The sequence below is a fragment of the Ciconia boyciana genome, chromosome 3, assembly GCF_034638445.1.
Source record: "Ciconia boyciana chromosome 3, ASM3463844v1, whole genome shotgun sequence".
NCBI classification, from domain to species: Eukaryota; Metazoa; Chordata; class Aves; order Ciconiiformes; family Ciconiidae; genus Ciconia; species Ciconia boyciana.
In genome coordinates this window covers 11,503,059-11,523,594 of record NC_132936.1, presented here as the reverse complement: position 1 = coordinate 11,523,594, position 20,536 = coordinate 11,503,059, and the positions used below count along the sequence as shown (strand labels likewise).

The 20,536-nt window shown below is 37.9% G+C and overlaps 1 protein-coding gene across 1 annotated transcript in view; it reads right to left on the bottom strand.

Annotated features, from left to right (window-relative positions):
* WDR35 (WD repeat domain 35) overlaps positions 1-20,536 on the bottom strand; it is a 48,686-nt gene that overhangs the window by 16,240 nt on the left and 11,910 nt on the right. Inside the window, exons 10-15 of the mRNA XM_072858511.1 lie at positions 18,720-18,905; positions 15,913-15,973; positions 4,178-4,322; positions 2,849-2,918; positions 2,046-2,099; positions 102-211 (exon numbers count right to left, since the gene is read on the bottom strand). Of these exons, the coding sequence (XP_072714612.1) occupies positions 102-211; positions 2,046-2,099; positions 2,849-2,918; positions 4,178-4,322; positions 15,913-15,973; positions 18,720-18,905 (626 nt within the window). The remainder of the gene's footprint in view (positions 1-101; positions 212-2,045; positions 2,100-2,848; positions 2,919-4,177; positions 4,323-15,912; positions 15,974-18,719; positions 18,906-20,536) is intronic.

Here is a 20,536-nt window from a genome sequence, read left to right as displayed (position 1 = left end):
TTATTATAGAATCATAGAATTCATAGAATTAGTATTTTGACAAACTGTAGTGGTTTATTTTAAAATTGGATACCTGCATTAGAAGCAGATCTGTAACTCACCTGGAGTTGCAATTCAAAGACAGCTGATATGCACGACAGTTCAAGGTATACTTCTGTACCATACCAACGCTCGGAAGACTGTATTTCTGAATAGTGCCAGATTCTCTTCCCTAAAGAAAAGCAATGCTTGCTTATTGAGAGAATTTTTGCATCAGTAAACTCTTTAAAAAGGTTTTATTTATATGCTGTCCTAGACAAAAAAGTTTTTTGGGTAAGTGACAGAGCAGAAGTGGAGAGAGGGAATGTCATCACCCTGAAAGTTCTGAATTCTGCTATTTAAACAAGATACTTTCTTAAGATGCTACAATTTACAGATCTGCTTAAATCAGGGATGTCAAAATGAAAAGCCATAGTCCACGTACAGCCCACAGAACAGTTTCAGGAGCCCAACAATTCCCCATGAACCTTCAAACATGGTCTACATAACAAAAAAGGAGAACAGTGAAAAAATCCCTGTCCCACGCTGGTAAATCCACTCAAACAGTGCCATACGACAGTACCAGCTTGCGTCTGAAAGCAGTACTACTGTGTTCATGTAGTGCTGTCTGCATGCTAACAAGTCTCACCACTTACTTCAAGATCTGAGCTAGCTTTAAAAGTAAGTGCTGTAAAATATACTGGTTATTCAAAGGCTTGAGTAACAGTAAACAAATCTAAGTACCAATGTGGTTTATCTTTATTTTGCCAAATGACACACCTGTGCCCTGCATCAAGACACTGGCCAGCAGTCTAAAATGAGTTTGACATCCCTGGACTGAAATGATCACTGCCACTATTTTCTCATGGTGTTTCTGTAGACTGAACAACATATCCGTCTTATTTTACCTACTTCAACCCTTATGCTGGAAGTGAGTCGATATTAAACTTTAAGGTAGTCCAAACTTTATTCTTCGCCCCCCCTGCCCTAAGCCACCCCTAAGATCCTCAGCATAAATCATCCTTCATCTTTGACTTTTTCACATCTGTATACCTTATAAACTGAAAAGCAGATTTGGTCAGAAGCGTTAGAAAATCTAACCACTGTAATATGCATTCAGCTACAGCATGTTTATCCAGATCCAGTCTCAAAGGCATTTCCTCTCATTCCCTTCCTTTTAACCAAAGTAATTGATTAATTATCCTCTTAATTTCATGTTCTCACTCTTATTCTTCAAGTACAGACAGAATCCCATAGTCACCTACTAACCGTCACACTTTTTTCGTTCATGTTTTTTCCTGTGACTCACTGATTTTGTCAAATCTAGTCAAAGGATATAACAAAAAAAAAAAGTCATCACTGGAGTAGGAACATGGGAAAACATCAAGATCTTTCTTGGGAAGGTGGATAAAGTGAAGAAACAGTGTTCTTTTTTTATCTTTGTTCTGCTCAGTTAGTTTGTTTTAAAGCCCACCCTTATGTCTGTTCATCTAATGAGATACTCTTTTCAGAATGGGAAAAAAATGCACCAGCTGTTTGGCATGATACAATACCTCATACATAATACATATGTATAATCCATAAATGTATTAATATGTATATAGTATACTATGTACATGTGATATTATCTATCATCATACATTATACCAATAATATGTAAATAGACACATTCTGTAAATCTTTGTGCATTTACATGCAGCCTAGAAGAGACTTCCCAGAACTCAGATTACAGAGTTAAGTCCTGACCTGGACGTTATCAAACCCTACGTATAAGTACTAACTCAGGCAACTAGTCTGTACTTAAACTGTAAGCACTTAGTGAATTAGCCCTCCTAAAGAAAGAGTCCAAGTTAACAGAAGAACCTGTTAAAGTTATCTTTGAGGACATCTAGAAAGAGATTTCATCTGTATAACTTCTAAATTCAGAAATGCTTTGAAATTATGACTGCTTATGAACATGTTGCAGAAGAATCTCCTGCCTACTAGCACAAGAGGCAATTACGAGTTATTTTAATCACGTAACTTACCACAAGTAGTATCTTATCAGATGCTGTTATTGCACAAATTGGATCTCTTGTTCCCTGAAAGTATACAGCCAATATCAATAGCAGTTTTAATGCAACAGTAAGAATGCACTGCTAAAGAAAGAAGTTTTATTTAAATATACAAGAATGTTGCTAAGTATCCACATGAAAAGGGGCTATCAAGCCTTGTCAGTATACAGTAAATGGATGGTTTATGATATTAGTAGCCTTTGTTATGGGAATCATGACAATAATAATATTAACACCTTCCTTTCTTCTCCTGCCCCTCCTCCAAAAAATAAGAAACCCAGAATGTAACAAGTGTTTAACAGAAAACACAAGAAGGCAACTATCCCTGACCTGTGAGGCCTGTAATTAATTTCAGGTATGTCGGTAAGTACAAAAGCGAGCACACGCATGCACACACACAGAAAGTGAAAAAGGCCGAAAATACTAGAAGAGATTACAGGGGCTATTGAGTTTCAACAAGCTCATACTTTGTTGAAGTAAGGGGAGCTGTGTCTCACCAAGAAGACAGCAGGTGTCTACATACTGGACCCCAGAATACACTTTTCCCTTTGTTCCCTACAGTTTGGTGTATATTTCCAGTAATACATAAAGACACAGTAACAACACATTAACCAGAGGGAAGAAAAATAACACTCATGTACAAAAGGTAGAAGTAAAAGAAAGTTTAAGTATGACCACTTCTACTAATGAAAATCTATGAAAATAAAGCGATGCTAACTAATTCTCTTTCAAGCTACCAGTGACACCACAATAAACTAGTTAAAAACATCACTCACTTCAATAGCTCTGCTGTAATCAAGGTGTCCATCTGCAGATCCTGAAGGGGTGTCATCAATATGATAAATCCTGTAGAAAAGGAAAGTTAAGAAAAAGTGAGCCCAAAGAAATGATCATATTTGATAGCATATAAGTATCTTCAATCCTTGGATTAGAAACCATTGCAATTGGGAAAGAGAATAAAAGCTATGCCTGTTCTTATGTTCCAGTAGTATCCCCTTTGATAACCCTGCTTTGTATTGATATAAAGATATGGTACTTGCTTTCACTTTCACAGCCCCTGATGGTCTATTCCCATATGATCTCTAGACTTTCATTCTGCAGCAAGAAGTTCCTGCAAACCATCAACCACCCCAGTTGTCTCTTTTCAGATGTGCACTTCCATATTTCCTCAGGCTCTTCTCCATACTTATGAAGAACCTCACCTTCATATCCACAAAACTCATGTATTACTGTATTCAGTACTTCATAACTTCTCTTGTGCCTTAAAAAGTAGCATTACAAAAGATTTTAAAATGCTAAAATCATAGTTTGTGCTGAATTACAACTATTTACTTTTTCAGTATTTCTATCAAATTTACAGTCTTGTCCAAGGCTAGGACATTCAGGTACTAGAACAATGTAACTTATTACACCATGTACAAATAATTACTCATTATTATGGATATATGGTGACAGAAGATGGTAGATTTATAGAAAGATGCTATAGCGTCTCTATGGAAGAAAACATAAAATAACACAAAAGAAAATCATAACAAAGTTGCAAGCTTGTGGAGGTGACAGAAAAGTTAGTGCCACTAATGAGCACCTGGGAAGGAAATATTTTGGAGGCAAGATGATGTAAACTTTGGCTTGTTTAGTTTGAGAGGATAAAAGTCCATACAGGATTAGACGTCAAAGATACAAGCAGACACAAGTGTATTTAGAGAAGAACTAGCTGGACAGACTATGTCCTTACAGCCATTGACACACAAGAAGCAGTTAAAGTTATCAGAAGGAATATAGCTGCCTAGAAACTAAGAGTATGGAGGAGAAAAAGGGGAGGGGGAAAAAAGCATCAAGACACAGAGCTCTGTAAGGTAAGCATGCACCAAGCAAATGGAGACACTGAACAGGAACTAATCCAAAAAAGTCTAAGAGATTTGGATAACAAACACACATTTGTTATGAAAAACTATTCTTTAGTATTTAATCTTACAGGCCTGCAAGTCAACAAATCTGAGTAGAAAAATGAGAAGACAGGATTTCATATTTTAGGCGTGGGAGAATCCACCTTTATCAAAGATACCAATGCAAAGGAAGAAAAATGACAAAGCCTGAAGACAAACCTTTCCCTGCCTTCTTTTCTGGTCCGTGCTACCTGATTAATTTCCATTGCTGTGAGCTTCTTGGCCACACGATACTGCCAGATGTAAAATGCTTCTTTTGAAGCTGCTATCACATGCGTTTTGGTCATTGTGACAAACAACGGCCCTGTTACGAAACCCAAATGGTTGTAAAATTAGAGTGGCAAGTATTGGACTAGATGCTAATTTGTAAACTTTTTCCCAGATGGATGAAACCATATCTCCATAGGTTAAAAGCAAAAAAACCAAACCAACCAAACAAAAAAAACCAAAACAAAAACCACACCACACACAACCTAGCAGCAGTTTTCATTAATTGCTAAGAAATTTCACTGGGGCCTTGTGGCCTTGTTCAGAAGAACAAAGAAATTCTTCACAAGTTCTGATTTTAAAATTAACACTTTTCTCCCTATTATTTCAGCAAATTTCCTTGTGCAAATGCAGAAGACATCGAATACCTATAGACAAATTTTCAGGTTAATGACCAGTTCAGGAATATCTCAAGTCTCTAACAAGATCTATAAAATACCTCCATATCTGACATATTTGTAATTATTCAAATATAAATAAAAGGAAGACTACTCAAAAGTTGACAATCTAGAAGAGATTATTTGATTAGCACCACTTAACAGTTAACAAATTTTGAGTTAGACAAGACCTAGAAATGCTGTTTGTATCTTAGTTAATAGCTGGGCCAAATAATTCTTTATCTGCATGGCAGCAAATTAAATATTTAGCAAAGTGTGCATTTAGTCTTACTTTATTGCATCCAAAGATCACAGTGTAGGGCATTTTCTTCACTTTAGCCCTAAGCCCATTTAGAATATGTGGATAAATTGAGTATCTCTTTCCTGCTGTCAATGTTCGGTGAACAAAGAAAAAAAAATATATATATATATATGCACTCAAACCATTACATTATTCTTTATAATAACACTGTCTTGACTGTATTGTGGCTCTTGTTTTTTCCTTTTACAATCCTTTGTTTCATCCTTCTGAAAAGCAGTGAATGCACATAAAAAGGCATAGAAAAATGTAGAAACCTATTAAGTAAATCCCCCAATGTCTTCAAATTCTGCAAGTAAATCAGTATGCTACCAGACAAAACAGGCAGATTCAAAAGAATTGTGTAGCCTAGCCTGTTAGTAAAACACTGAGTCATACAGATAACATGCTGTGACCACAAAATCTGATTCTTTCACAGTGAATCTCAATTTTTTTCTGTATTTTAGCACAGAACAGAACTCTGGAGGGAGCTATAAGCCTGCCATAAAGAAGAGCAGTGCTGTGAGAGACAGATGGGGGAAGATTGGTTTAACAGATTTTATTTCTTTGAAATCAAGAGGATTATATAAGCTACCTGATGGCTGCAGAACACTTTTTAGTATAAATGTATAAATACTGGATAAGAAGGCTTACTGATGATGCTTAACATGTGAGCAGTACAGTTGTTTACATTATATGCAACTCAGTGTATTTCATATACTTACTACACATTCATTTCAATAATTACATACAACTGAAGGTTACAGCCTCCTCTGTTTTATTAACAGAATTAATAAATTCTATGTATTTGCTCTGTTCTTTTATTACCTTGCAGCTGTACATGCCATAACAATCAATGCTTTTATTTGTTAAAAATGAAACCTGAGAATCTCCTGACCTATGAGGGAATAAACCCGAGAATCACCTGACCTGTGACCTTTCCTCTTGCTCAAATCACAAAATTTTAGTACTAAGCCTCATACTTGGACTGAGCTTAGTCAACATTTAAACACTTTACTCCAAGACAATGCTAAACCAACCCCACATCTGAAAGCCATGGGCATTCCTCAGACTCACCAGGTGACTCCCCATTTCACCCACAGCTTCCATGGAGCCTAAACTTACTCATTTGTGCACACTGTGAAGCACCCCAATCTAGGAAAAAAGACATAAGCTCTGTTGTGATCCAGAAAAAAAGATGGCAACACTTCTATGCTTTATCCAGAGGAATACAATCAATTAGGCATTTATAAACATGCCTAAGACTTAAACTGATTGCTGCTGTCAAAAAAACCCCACACACCAACCCGACACATTTCCCTGCCACTTCTTTTATATCAGCTCTAGCAGTAGCTTGACCACAGAGTAAGTTGGATCAGTTCGTTCATCTAACTGAGCTCAAAATTAAATACATAAAAGTTTAGTTTCAGTTGGATTAAAGAGAAAATCACAAATGTTGGAGAGGGCAGGAATGAGCAGACAGCATGGAGGGCAGGGCCTTCCCTTCTTTGCAACAGCAGGCTAAACGATGATTGGATTTAAGCCAAACGTGAAATTGCAGGGAGAGGGATACAAAGCACACAGACACAATCATCAGAATCACAGAATCACAGAATCATTTAGGTTGGAAAAGACCTTTAAGAGCATCAAGTCTAACCATTAACCTAGCACTGCCAAGTCCACCACTAAACCATGTCCCTAAGCACCACATCTACATGTCTTTTAAATACCTCCAGGAATGGCGACTCAACCACTTCCCTGGCCAGCCTGTTCCAATGCTTGATAACCCTTTCAGAGAAGAAGATTTTCCTCATATCCAATCTAAACCTCCCCTGGCGCAACTTGAGGCCGTTTCCTCTTGTCCTATTGCTTGTTATTTGGGAGAAGAGACCGACCCCCACCTCTCTACAACCTCCTTTCAGGTAGTTGTAGAGAGCGATAAGGTCTCCCCTCAGCCTCCTTTTCTCCAGGCTAAACAACCCCAGTTCCCTCAGCCGCTCCTCATCAGACTTGTGCTCTAGACCCTTCACCAGCTTTGTTGCCCTTCTCTGGACATGCTCCAGCACCTCCATGTCTCTCTTGTAGTGAGGGGCCCAAAACTGAACACAGTATCTGAGGTGCGGCCTCACCAGTGCCAAGTACAGGGGGACAATCACTTCCCCAGTCCTGCTGACCACACTATTTCTGATACAAGCCAGGATGCCATTGGCCGCCTTGGCCACCTGGGCTCATATTCAGACGGCTGTTGACCAACACCCCCAGGTCCTTTTTTGCAGGTCAGCTTTCCAGCCACTCTTCCCCAAGCCTGTAGCATTGCATGGGGTTGTTGTGACCCAAGTGCAGGACCCAGCACTTGGCCTTGTTGAACCTCATACAATTGGCCCCAGCCCATTGATCCAGCCTGTCCAGGTCCCTCTGCAGAGCCTTCCTCCCCTCAAGCAGATCAACACTCCCGCCCAACTTGGTGTCATCTGCAAACTCACTGAGGGTGCACCCAATCCCCTCATCCAGATCATTGGTAAAGATATTAAACAGAACTGGCCCCAGTACTGAGCCCTGGGGAACACCACTTGTGACCGGCTGCCAACTGGATTTAACTCCCTTCACCACAACTCTTTGGGCCAGGCCATTCAGACAGTTTTTTACCCAGCGAAACATATGCCCGTCCAAGCCATGAGCAACCAGTTTCTCCAGGAGAATGCTGTGGGAAAGGGTGTCAAAGGCTTTACTAAAGTCTAGGTAGACAATATCCACAGCCTTTCCCTCATCCACTAAGCGGGTCACCTTGTCATAGAAGGAGATCAGGTTAGCCAAGCAGGACTTGCCTTTCATAAAACCATGCTGGCTGGGCCTGGTCACCTGGTTGTCCTGTATGTGCTGCCTGATGGTACTCAAGATAATCTGCTCCATAACCTTCCCTGGTACTGAGGTCAGACTGACAGGTCTGTAGTTCCCCAGATCCTCCTTCCGGCCCTTCTTGTAAATGGGCATCACATTTGCTAACCTACAGTCAACTGGGACCTCTCTGGTTAGCCAGGACTGCTGGTAAATGATGGAAAGTGGCTTGGTGAACACTTCTGCCAGCTCCCTCAGTACCTTTGGGTGGATCCCATCAGGCCCCATAGACTTGTGTGTGTTTAAGTGGTGTAGCAGATCACTAACCATTTCCCCTGGGATTACGGGGGCTTCATTCTGCTCCCCATCCCTATCTTCCAGCTCAGGGGGCTCGGTACCCAGAAAGCAACTGGTCTGACTATTAAAGACTAAGGCAAAGAAGGCATTAAGTACCTCAGCCTTCTCCTCATCTTTTGTCACTATGTTTTCCCCCACATCCAATAAAGGATGGAGATTCTCCTTAGCCCTCCTTTTGTTGCTAATGTATTTATAGATACATTTTTATTGTCTTTTACAGCAGCAGCCAGATTAAGCTCTAGTTGAGCTTTGGCCCTTCTAATTTTCTCCCTGCATAACCTCACAACATCTTTGTAGTCCTCCTGAGTTGCCTGCCCCTTCTTCCAAAGATCATAAACTCTCCTTTTTTTCCTGAGTTCTAGCCAAAGCTCTCTGTTCAGCCAGGCCAGTCTTCTTCCCCTCCGGCTCCTCTTTCGGGATGGCCTGCTCCTGCACCTTTAAGATTTCCTTCTTGAAGAATGTCCAGCCTTGCTGGACTCCTTTGCCCTTCAGGGCTGCCTCCCAAAGGACTGTCAACCAGTCTCCTAAACAGGCCAAAGTCTGCCCTCTGGAAGTCCAAGGTGGCAGTTCTCCTGAACCCCTCCTTACTTCTCCAAGAATCAAAAACTCTGGATTTTTGAATGGATCTGACCCATTCAAAAATGTATCTGGGAGAGCAGTATCTGTATGTGGGAACTGATGCTTTTAATTGCCTTTATAGCTTAAACAATTGCATTAAAGTAGGACATATGGGATTTTTTTTCTAGAAGTGCTTTAGCATTTTATACTAGACAGTCATTAAACAAGCAAACACAAAAAAAACCCAAAAAAAACACAACAGAAAAATCTGTAGAAAAGAAGCTAAAATCCAAGTCTAGACTGGACATTAGGAAACATTTCTTTACTGAGAGGCTGCTCAAACACTGGAACAGGCCTCCTAGAGAGGTGGTCGATGCCCCAAGCCTGTCAGTGTTTAAGAGGCATTTGGACAATGCCCTTAATAACATGCTTTAACTTTTGGTCAGCCCTGAAGTGGTCAGGCAGTTGGCCTAGATATCGTTGTAGGTCCCTTCCAACTGAAAGCATTCTATTTTGTTCTATTCTCCCCCCCTCAGAGCCTTAATCACTGGGCTACACTGCTTCTAAAATGCTTTCCTTCTCGGCTGCGTAACAGCATAGATTCAGCATGAGGAAAGGACTCCTCAGCCACTCCAACTTTGGGCTGTTGCTAGGGCAGAGAAGGAAGGAATGGGATTTGTCATTTCCTGGGAAAGGAAAGATGCTCATTTCAATCCCTTCAGGCTGAGGAAGATCTAGAATCCCTTTCCAGAAAGGTCATTTAACTACTTAGTTTCCTTTAGTGTAGGGAAGTATTATCATCTTATATAGCAGCCTTGATTTTAGCAGCAAGTGCTGCTCACTTGGGCATCAGTGCCCTTCAAAGAATTCGTGCTCTGACTATTAAGCAGACAGAAAAGCAAGCACCTTAAGTCAGAAGGAGGCAAGAGATTCGGACACTCCTCTGCTCAGCATTTCCACTGCATAGCAGCTTTCCATGCTAAGCGTGGACTTCTTAGATTGTGTAGCTCTTCTCACTGATTTTGCAGATAGCTGACTTCAGTATTAATGTCTTAATACTTAATTTTCAGACCTTGAAAATATGTATGGAAAACATTTAAACAGGTGCCTTATTTTTCAGTGATCAAATACTGAAAAGGATTAAACACACCATCCCATCAGAACGCCAACACATGAAACAACTGCCCTTTAAGTTTTCTCTGGCCCTTCTTTCCCTTCTCACCTCATTTCTCTTCACTGTTCCTTCATAAAACCTCCTTCCTGAAGGAGAGAAACTTTATTTCTTAGATATCCAGGAATCTCGAACAACCTTCTGCGATGTCTGTATTTCATCCACACTCACTCCATCTCACTTCAAAACAGTTAGAAAACACCTGCTTTCATGTCTAATCTTCTTTAAAAAACAGTAGATGGAAACCAAACTTAATCCATGACTATATTATTTCACTGCATGAAAAAGCTGAGACACTTTCTAGTATATGAAATAGGATATACAAACACAAGAGAGACAAGTAATCCCACCTAAATCTGATGGAAAGGAAGCAATCTGACAGACAGACACAGGACTAAACTGTTCTTTTCATACAAGCCTGTTACAGGCTGTTCCTGAGAAACTGGGACAAATTTAGTCTGATCAATAGCATCTACCTAATTTTAGATTCAAATGTCTCTAGAAGTGTTAGCTCATAAATAGGAGAAAATGTCAGACAGCAGCAGGGACAACTGAACTGCACATGGGACAACACATGAATGACCACAGTTTACAGAATACGAATACTAAAAATCAGTTATAGTTTACTTTAAAATGATCAGCTGTAAGTAACAGCAATTCAAGTGCTGTTTCACATATAGTTCAGTCATCCTTGTTAAGGCGTCCAGGAGGGAGGCGAGAGAGCTAGGCATGACTCCAGCACTCTGCCTTTAATCCACCTGTATGCTGATCAGGCTGTTGTATTCATTTCACTGGGTACTAACAGTGAAAGATAACTCAACATTTCACTATGTCCACGCTCCTAAGCACATGTAAGAAGATGATATAATCCAGCCTGAGTGACATTTTCTTAGCAGATACCATCTGTTGTGTTTCCATTAAAAAGATATTATATAACAAGATATTTAACCTTCTGCAGTTTACATTTAGTTATTCATGAAAGGACTTGGACAGAAAGCCTGTGAGCCTGTGAAACAACCACAGAAGAAACTGTGTTGGTTAATATTTGTACCTTAGGAGGATGGAATATAATAATGCTACACAATGGAGAAAAGACTAATTTATTGGCTAGCAAACACTAGCTACTGTGAAGAACCCTAAAAACAAGGCACAGAAAGCACAGGAAGAAAAATGCCCTTGGACAAAATAAAGAGCAATATGAGGAAGAGCTTTAAGGTGTAACCATCCATCAATGTCTAAAGAAAGTTGAAGTGATGGCCTTTCACCAGATAATGACTGATTAATCCTTTTTTGCCATCATTAGCAGAGGCAAGCATTAGAAAGCTAATGACATAATTAAAAATTCAACACAATAAAGGGATTAAGCACTTTTTTTTGAGCCCTTCTTGAACTATTGGCTTAGAGCCCAACAATGTAAGGTTTGCATCTCCTGGGGGTGAATCAAACATTGAGCACTGTAAACAATTACTTTGTCATTAGGAGATTAATAGCACTTTGTTGAAACAATTTTATAAAATGTTATAAATTGACAATTTGCACAAATTGTGCCTTAACACAGGTTCTCAGATGCATTATCAAATGCTCTGTCCAGCTACTTAGTATCCCTAGATTAGCAATCTTTTTTCTCCACTATCAATTTCCTACCATCTCAAAGCCCAAGAGACCAGGGCACCAAAATCTCAAGGAGGAGTAAAATCTTTATGTTCAGTAGAGCACCAGGTGATTTCTATTCCAACAAGGGGCAGTCTGGTAAAAAACAAAGATATTGTGTGTTCAATTTGCAGTAATTGCAGCCAGTCAAAAAATATAGTTTCGACTCATGGCAGTCAAGAGCACCCACTTTAGAAAAGGCAGGAGAATACAGATACCAAGTGGTCTGTTGGGGAACATCCTACTATATGAGAACGCATTTTTCGTAAGCATTTGTGAAAATCAAATAAAGTAACAACCTAAGTGTTTTTAAACCACTCTGAAAGATGGCACTTAGAAGTCTGAAACAAGAACAAGAGTTCAAAACAAAAATTACCTAAGCAACTTATTTTCTGGACAATGCAGAACTCAATGCAACAATTTATCACTTTACTAAAAGAGAATAGCCTGAAAAAGGGTTTTGGTAGAAAGAAGAGAAATAAAAATAATTTCACAGACAGATAATATATTTTTTCATAAGTCAATAACACCCCTCCAGTCATCTTGAGTAAGCGATATGTGAATTTTACTTTTGTACTGCTTATATCTTAAACTGCTAATGATTACTCCCACCTGATAATTTATTTGAAGCAGATTTTTTTCATTTATAAACAGGACAAAAGGATAATGATTTTGTTAGAAATTATGCACCAGCTGGAATCTTAAAAGAACTTACAGAAATGTCTTCTGCCTTTAAGGTTTTACAAGGTCATCTCTCTCTATTGACCTCAACAAGGCCAGACAGCTGCTTAAGTTCAGCACCCTGTCAAACTGGAACAATTATACTTTCTACTGCCAAGCAGCTCCAACTGTGATAAACAGCATGATACACTGTATATTAAGACCTTGACTGTGTACAAGTGTCCACACCTCACACAAGTTGACCGTATGTTATAAATATTTCAAGTTTTTCTATAAAGTTGTCTCTTCAAAGGTTACAAAAAAGGAAAGCAACTATGATAAAACCAGTGCAATGCATTCCAAAAGTGTTGCATTTATAGGCATTTGCTTTTCACTTTCACCTTCAATCCTTTCTGTAAGGTTGGTGGGCTAACTTTAAAGGAGTCTTACAGGATGCATCTATTAAAAAAAAAAAAAAGGTTGAATCTTCGGCTGTGTTTACTATACAGCAATGAAAGACTTGCTTGTTATGTTTGAACTACTGAGACTACAGAAATTTTTCAGAAGTCAAAAATGCAAATATTCCTAACCTCAAGTATTTGCCCATCTATGAGGTTGAAGGCTATAATGCTTAGCATTTTCACAAATGAACTCACACTAGGAAACAGCACTGTAAATCTATGCACTAAACTGATCCTCTGACACTGGAGGGAACAGAAGCAGACTGCAGAAAGCTTAGTTAAGCTAAAGGAAGAGAAGCTTTTTCCAGATTGTTTAATCTCTTCAGCACAATTCAAATAGAGTTGGAAAAACAACAACAGCATTTTTCAATTAAATAGCATTTCCTCTAACTGTTTTCAGTCACTGAAGAAGATTCTTTTGTGTACAGACAGCTGTAGGAGATGGGTCGTAATGGGGGAATCAAAGAAACTGCTACCTTTGTTTATAATGTAAATAAATAAAACGATCACACATAGATTTAGAAAGCTCACATAAACTGAACACTAGAAAAATGCAAAGAAAAGAGTTTAAATGCAGAGTTAGAGGTGTACATGCAAAGCTAATTTTGACCATTTGAGTGGGATTTGTCTCACCTAATTTTAGACATCTCTAACAGAGATGAGCTGGTTGCTCTGGGCTTCTTTGTACCCAATTGAGAGCAAAAAGACCCCTTTCAGGAATGATTCACTGAACTTATTTTAGATGTCAGCTGTAGAAATGAGATTAAACTACTCTCTATAAGTCCCCGAATCCTCCTCCCACCACCCCAATCCCACCTGTCAAGTAAGTCCAGGAGACTAGTAGGCACATACAGTGTAGACATCTGATCAGGAGAGGGGACGGGATGGGGGGGGACATAACAGACAGCCCACCCACACCACTACCACCCACCACATCATCTTACTTCAGTGCTCAGGTTTTGGTTTAGGTTTTTTTTTTTTTCCCCCCTCCATCCATTGTAAAATTCTTGGTATTTAATTTCCTGGGTACTTTATTCCTTAAGATTCTGATGTGCCACCCCTATTGTAAAAGGTAGCAAGAGAGCATCAAATTGACATAAACAGAAATTGTGAGACTAAACCACAATATTTCATACACATTCCATAGGACAAAGAAGTCAAACTCACTCATCAGAGCAGGATACTCTTCATTTTAATTATGATCTACAATATAGGGCATGAATTTCACAATATATATTTGACTCACAGCCGACTTCCTCCTGCTATCACTGAAAAACTGAACAATGTTAGAAAAATGAAACTTACAAAGTTAGTTAATATATAATAAAATTGTTTAATAGCACTGGTTGAAGAAAATAATAATCTTATGATCTCAACTATTTCTATTATTTGGTTGATTTTTTTTTCCTACCTATATTCTTCTGTGAATTGTTGTTACTTCCTTGTCTTATAATTCTTCTCCTTACTTTCCTCATCATTTCTATCTTACCAAAACTTTGCTAGACACTTTTCCCATCTATTTTATCAGACAGAATGGCTGCTTCTTTCTCGTTTAATACTAACACCAAGTATTAGCACTATGGCTTGGAACTAACTTCTCTAATGAGATTAATTTAGACAGAAGAGTTACTTTTTGCAGAGAGGATGAAACAATGGCTCTAGGAGGCAATTTACATCAAAAAAAGTTCATGAGGTTTCTTGTCATAATAGCTACATCTCTTTTTAGCACAGGTAGGGAAAAGATTTTGGTTTGGTTTGTTCAAAAATTAAACCTAATTTCTGCAGAATCAGAGCATGTAAGTTCCAAAGCTATATACACATATTAAGTAGACACCTTTACATTAATAAAATAAGCAGGGAGGAATTCTTCCAGGTGTACAATAAGCAATCTGTTTTTATCCATAACCTGTTCCAATATGGCTATGCTCCTCTGCTGTATCAATCATGCACAGAATTTTTTTTTTCCTAAGTATTTTAGCGTGCTCAGAAAGTGCTATACAACTGAGCACAGCAGTGCTATAGCACATCCCACCTTTCTAACATAGTAGAATCACATTAGATGTCTACTGCCAAATACACCTTCTACTTACCATCATTTTAGCTAAGAGGTTCTAAAAATAAGTATATACTTTTCATTTAAATAACTATACTCTCCTCTCTCATTCAAAAGCAAATAAACATTTTTGCTAAAACTTCATTACAAAAGATTTAGCCTTTCAACAAAACAGAAAAGTTAATCAAAGAATCAAGCTTCAAAAAGAAAACTGCAAATGGGGTTCACAGTGTCTATTCTGAATCCAAATTCAGATCTATTTGGATAACAAACCAAAAATAAAGCAAAAACCAGATCAAACAAAAGTGGATTAATTAATCAAAAAGCTCATTAATTTGTCAGTTTGTCTGCACTTCCCTCATCTGTTTGAAGGGAGAAATCGATGATCTTTATTCTCTAGCAAAACTCGCAGAAAACAGTGGTTCACAATTACTTGGCAATGTTCTGTGCCACACCTGCAGCAAACAAGTAGTAGGGAAAGCCTGGAATTCAGATCTATTTATGATTTGGGGGTATTTTCGTACTTCTGTTATAATCCACTGATTTTTTAATTTTATTTTTAATTTATAATCTGAAACTATTTAGATAAAACAATTGTGAGGAAGATGATAAGGAAAAGATGTGATCAACACTGAAATATGAGAAATTGATCTTTAAGATATTTGGGAAACAGCAACATGCTATTTTTAAATTTAAGTCCAGATCAAACTATTTCAATTGCTCTGAGAAACAGGACCCTCTTCAAAAAAAATACATTTTCTTAAAAAGGAGTCGAATCACCAAGAACATCCGTTAAAAAAAAAAAAAAGGAAAAGTAACAATTTTTAAAAATTCTGTTGTAAATAGTTTGTATTAACTGGAAGAATCAGTTTAAATTTAGCTAATTTTTACAAGGAATAGGACTGGTTTTATAAGCCACTATTTTTATTAACAGAATAATTAATATGTCATTTACAACACAAATTACAGTTCACAACGTCGCAGCCCCCGAGTACATGTTTATAACATTTAGGAAGAGTCCAAGTAGAAGTGAGAAGCCAATATAAAATCATAGTTACAACCACGTATAGAATGGAAGGTCACAACATTTGGATGCAAGGGGTGTTACCACACAGTGATTGTTTCATTGAACAACAGACTTGCATAAGAAATTCATTATAGCAACTATAAAAAAAACAACAGAATAAGACTATTGCAAGTTGCTTACCAATATCAATATATTTTGGGTCCAAGGGAGTGCCAATAGAATTGCAGAGAACCAGCACATACTGTATGGAAATAAGAGCAACTGTCATTACTACCACATTTTTTGTAAATTAGTAAGCCGTACAAGGTTTTCTGTGAAGGTGTATCTCATAACCCATATTTCACACAATCTAATGCTGATCAGCAACAGGAAACAGAGGGACCATGACTGCAGTAAATATAAAGCAGCATAAGCATGAGAGTAATGAGATATTTGCCAATTAGCACTATAAATGAAGCCAAGCACAAAACAGGAAAAGGACCAGCTGTTTTAAGCTAAGGAGCAAATCTACCAGACAAAATACAATACGCAGGATGTACCACCAGCAGGGTCCACAGATAACATGCAGGCAAGACAGCCAGTGTCTCACCCCCTGCTCACACACTGTACTGCGATTATTTACTAGCATGATACACCAGCAATTTCTCAGTGACTCAACTCTCGCCTAGCTGTTCATGCAAAGGACAATCTAATAAACTGCATCAGACCCCCTTGCTAGCTCCCAGAAGTTAGGACCCTTGTTCTATCTTTTGCAGACCTCCATCTCCTTGAACCTCCAAGAGGGCTACAATGCGGGAAGAATTGTGAATAATGCTATCCCTCCACCCTGCAGTATCGCAGATACTACAGAACTGATGAGTTTTGTTAGTTTTGCCCTTCTTGTAATCCTGCTCGGGAAGGTTTTGATAGCACAGATACCTCAGATTGGTCTGTTAAACTCGGGAAGATGCAAATAAATAAAAATTGACCTAGACATCAATGTTTCATTGTTGTTGCTGATGTTTTCATTTTTCCAGACCTAAATCAAGGATTAAATAGCTTTATGATGATTGCACAGGGAAATAAGAATGTCTTGAATGAGAAGTGTGGAAATTAAGTAGCAACTTTTACTGTAAAGTCTTTAGATTAAAAAAAAAAAATATATATAGGCTGCCAACACTTGAATCTCCTAAGAGCTGTTATCCTGACTCTCCAGGAAATGGAAGATAATTAGTTCTTCATAGCTCTTTCACCTCCTGAACGATTCATGTAATTGTGGTAGCAGACTACAGCAACTGTACAGCTTACCTCTTTAAGCTGACAGATTGATAGCTTATTAATCACATGAGAATGGCAGAATTCAGGTTTTCAGCTACTGTATGAAATTCATTCTTGCAAAGAAAAAGATCCGAACAAGGATTTATTTTCATTAAATAATTTATTTTTCTGGTTCTGCCACCAATAAACACCTCTCACAAATAGTATTTTTATTTCTTTGTTCATGAGTTAAACTTTCCACCAGCATTCTCAAATTTCTCTTTTCCACCTCTGTGGGAAACCACACCTGGCTTTTTAAACTATTTATTGTTCATTTCCATTATGTTTATATTAATTCTTCTCTGGTAAATTATCCCAACAGTCACTCTTTAATCAATTTCTCTTTTATGCCCTTTTTACTTATTTCTGAGACTCGAAGTCAGAGACCAGAGATCAGAGATCTTGGATCAGAGACCACCAAAGGGTGATGGAGTAACAGTATCCAAGACAGAGGCTGCATGAGCTACACAGGGTGGTGCCAGGACAAGGGAATTTGCATCGTCCGATTTGATCAAAGCAGAAAGCTCAAGCCTTGCTATGGGTATCTTTGCTATGGGTATCAAGTCCTTTGTAACTAACTGACATTCACATCCACTTGCAACACCTTTAAACAGTTCCTGCCGAAATTATTCTTTTTTGCCCCATCAGCTGTTGCTGTTCATTTTGCCGTCTTGAAATCACAATTCTAATGACCAAAACCTATTGCAAAACAAATCTCTTTTTCAGAAAGCAACTCTAATGAACTGCTATCCAAAGGATTAGCTTGTTCAGTTCATTTCTTAAAAGCTGACCCCCCACAGTGTTAATAATTACACTGGAGCCATTTCAAAAGAATTGAAAGATGCTTATTATCTGTAATTTTCAGATGCTAAAATTAAATCTCTTATTTATGCTCAAGAAAGTTACACTAAGTCTCTCCACTGTTTGTTTCCTACTTTAAAAATACAGCCCAGGAAAATCTCATTTTATTGCACTCAGTTTCACCAAATGGTTTTGGCCATGTATACCATATTTTCAATCCATACGACAGTACACTATTTATTGCACAATCAAGCAAAGCAGCGCTAAAGCATTTTTTTTACCGTTGCACCAATTGACTCCGTCTCATGCTCCTCCTTTGTAAGCAATATACAAGTGATATAGAAAATAATTCAGAAGCGAACGCAGTAAGAAAAACCATGTAACAGTTAGCATCACGCTAACCGAACGCACATTAACCACAGGATACATTTATCATATCATTTGTCACATTTAAAATAAATAATAAACAAACAGAGCAGCTTGTAGTAACATGTGATTTATATCACCTAAAAAATTCCCCTTTTTTTCCCACTCCTGACTGATTAAATATTCGTTACCATTCTGATGCTCTCCTGCTTTTAGCTTTTCTTTGGAGAACTGTTCTAAATATTTCTAAAGAACATTAATCTTGAAGGCTGCAGTTTTCATTAAGTTACTAATGGCTACAAGGAGTTAAAATATAGAGGCAGTTAATCGGTTCTGCAGATTTTTGCTATTAATTTGTTGATTGTTGGGGTTCTTTGTTTTTAAACACTGAGCCCATTCAAGTCCTCAACTGAATGACACACTCTGAGACAGCTTCAGAATCTTACATTTCATCTTATTCTGGCTGTAAAGCACTGACATATGGAACAGAGCATTTCAAGTGAAAATTAAAAGCAAGACTTTACCTGAGGTTGATTTTCATCTGCTTTAGTTGCTAAAACACAGAAGTCTCCATAAGTTGTTATGGAAATCAAGCTCTTGACATATTTCACATACTTCTCATTGTTTTTTGTGTCCCAAAAGACTACACAGTATTCTGGACGATCAGGTCGGGTATATGCATAAACAACTGTATTGGAGCAGTAACCCCACTGCCAAGAGAAACAATTTTGATAAAACCTATCAGAAATTATAAGAATTCAATAATAAATTGTTCACAGCTATGAAAGAAAGTGTTTATTTCATATACACAATCAGTATTCAATATTCTTTACCTGTCAAGGGATGAACTGATTTATTAAAAGTATGTGAACACAGCTCCGGTAATAAGTTATTTGCATAATATTAAACTGGGAAAAGAACCCCTCCCATCAAGCAGAATAACCTATCACAATCAGAATTGGAGGATCAACCTCAAAATGCAACAAGATTTCTTCCTTGTTCAGTGGGTACACAGAAATACCCACTGTGATGATGGTATTGCCATGAAAATGCTTGCTCTATGACTATTGATTTGGAAACCCAAAGTTCATTTCCCAAGGGAAGTATAATAAACACCTCAAACAGTGCAATTCCTGAAGCAGACAAAAATAAGCACTATACTAGAGCACTATAGTAACTCACATCACCTATTCCATATTAGTAACACGAGAAAACCCCTCCCTTCCCCCCAGAAGAATATAATTATTCACATAACAAGTAGAAGAAAGGGCAAAAAGGCAAAAGAAGAAATGGAATATCCAAACACTGTAAAAACCATGAAGATGTAGTTTATTGCATTCAACTGATTTAAATTATAGAAATTAATAATGAAAACCCTTTCTAACACAGCAGAATCAGAAAATATCTCGGAAAGGAGGTGAAGCTGACAAACAAATGAGATATAAAGCAAACCACTTAAGGACGATGATGCAATTGTAGAAAAACTAATAGAATTCCCTGTATCAGCATTTACTAGAGAGAGAGGAGAAAGCTTGTTAGAGAGCTGGCCAGAAGGGTTCCCACACTCTACAGGGAATGAAACCGAGACAATAAACTAAAGTATCAGCAAAAGAACTTTTAGAATAGATCTATAAAGTGAATGGTAGTAAATTGTCAGAACCCAATGGTTTTCACTCAATTAGAGTTCTACGGGGATTCGAACACAATGCTGTGGAGTATAGCCAGAGGAACAGGACTGGGCAGATGTAAAAAGCGTTATGATTCTGGGAACCATAAATCAGTAAATCCAGCTTTCACACAAGGCAGAGATGTTAAAAAAAAAAAAAAAGGAATTAGATGGACATGGATAAATACAACACACTGGAACATGTGGGTTTTTTAGCCCTGGAAGTTGTACCTCATTCATTTATTATTATCAATTATTATTATTTATGATCTTTCAGGCAACAGGCATGTGAATGAGGATGACCCCACTGATATGACCTACTTGGATTTTCAAGAAAATCAAGCTCCTTTTGAATACAGGAAGAACAATAAAAGGATTGGAATAAAGATAGTTTTTGACAACCGAGAGCACTACCCACAGGATCCTTCCCAGAGATGCAAACTGGAACTTATACTATTCTGAATATTCAAAATTTATATGAAAGGAGTAAGTTATGAGGTAACAAGTCAGTAAACTGTAAATCATGTTTGTCAAATCTAAAACTGATTTCAAGAAGTGGCCAAGGATCCCAGAATGCTGGATGATGCGGATATAAAGTGAAATCCAACGTACATTTGAACAAAGTAATATACACCAGAAGAAATGTAACTAGAGCTATAGACTCTAAATTGGTAT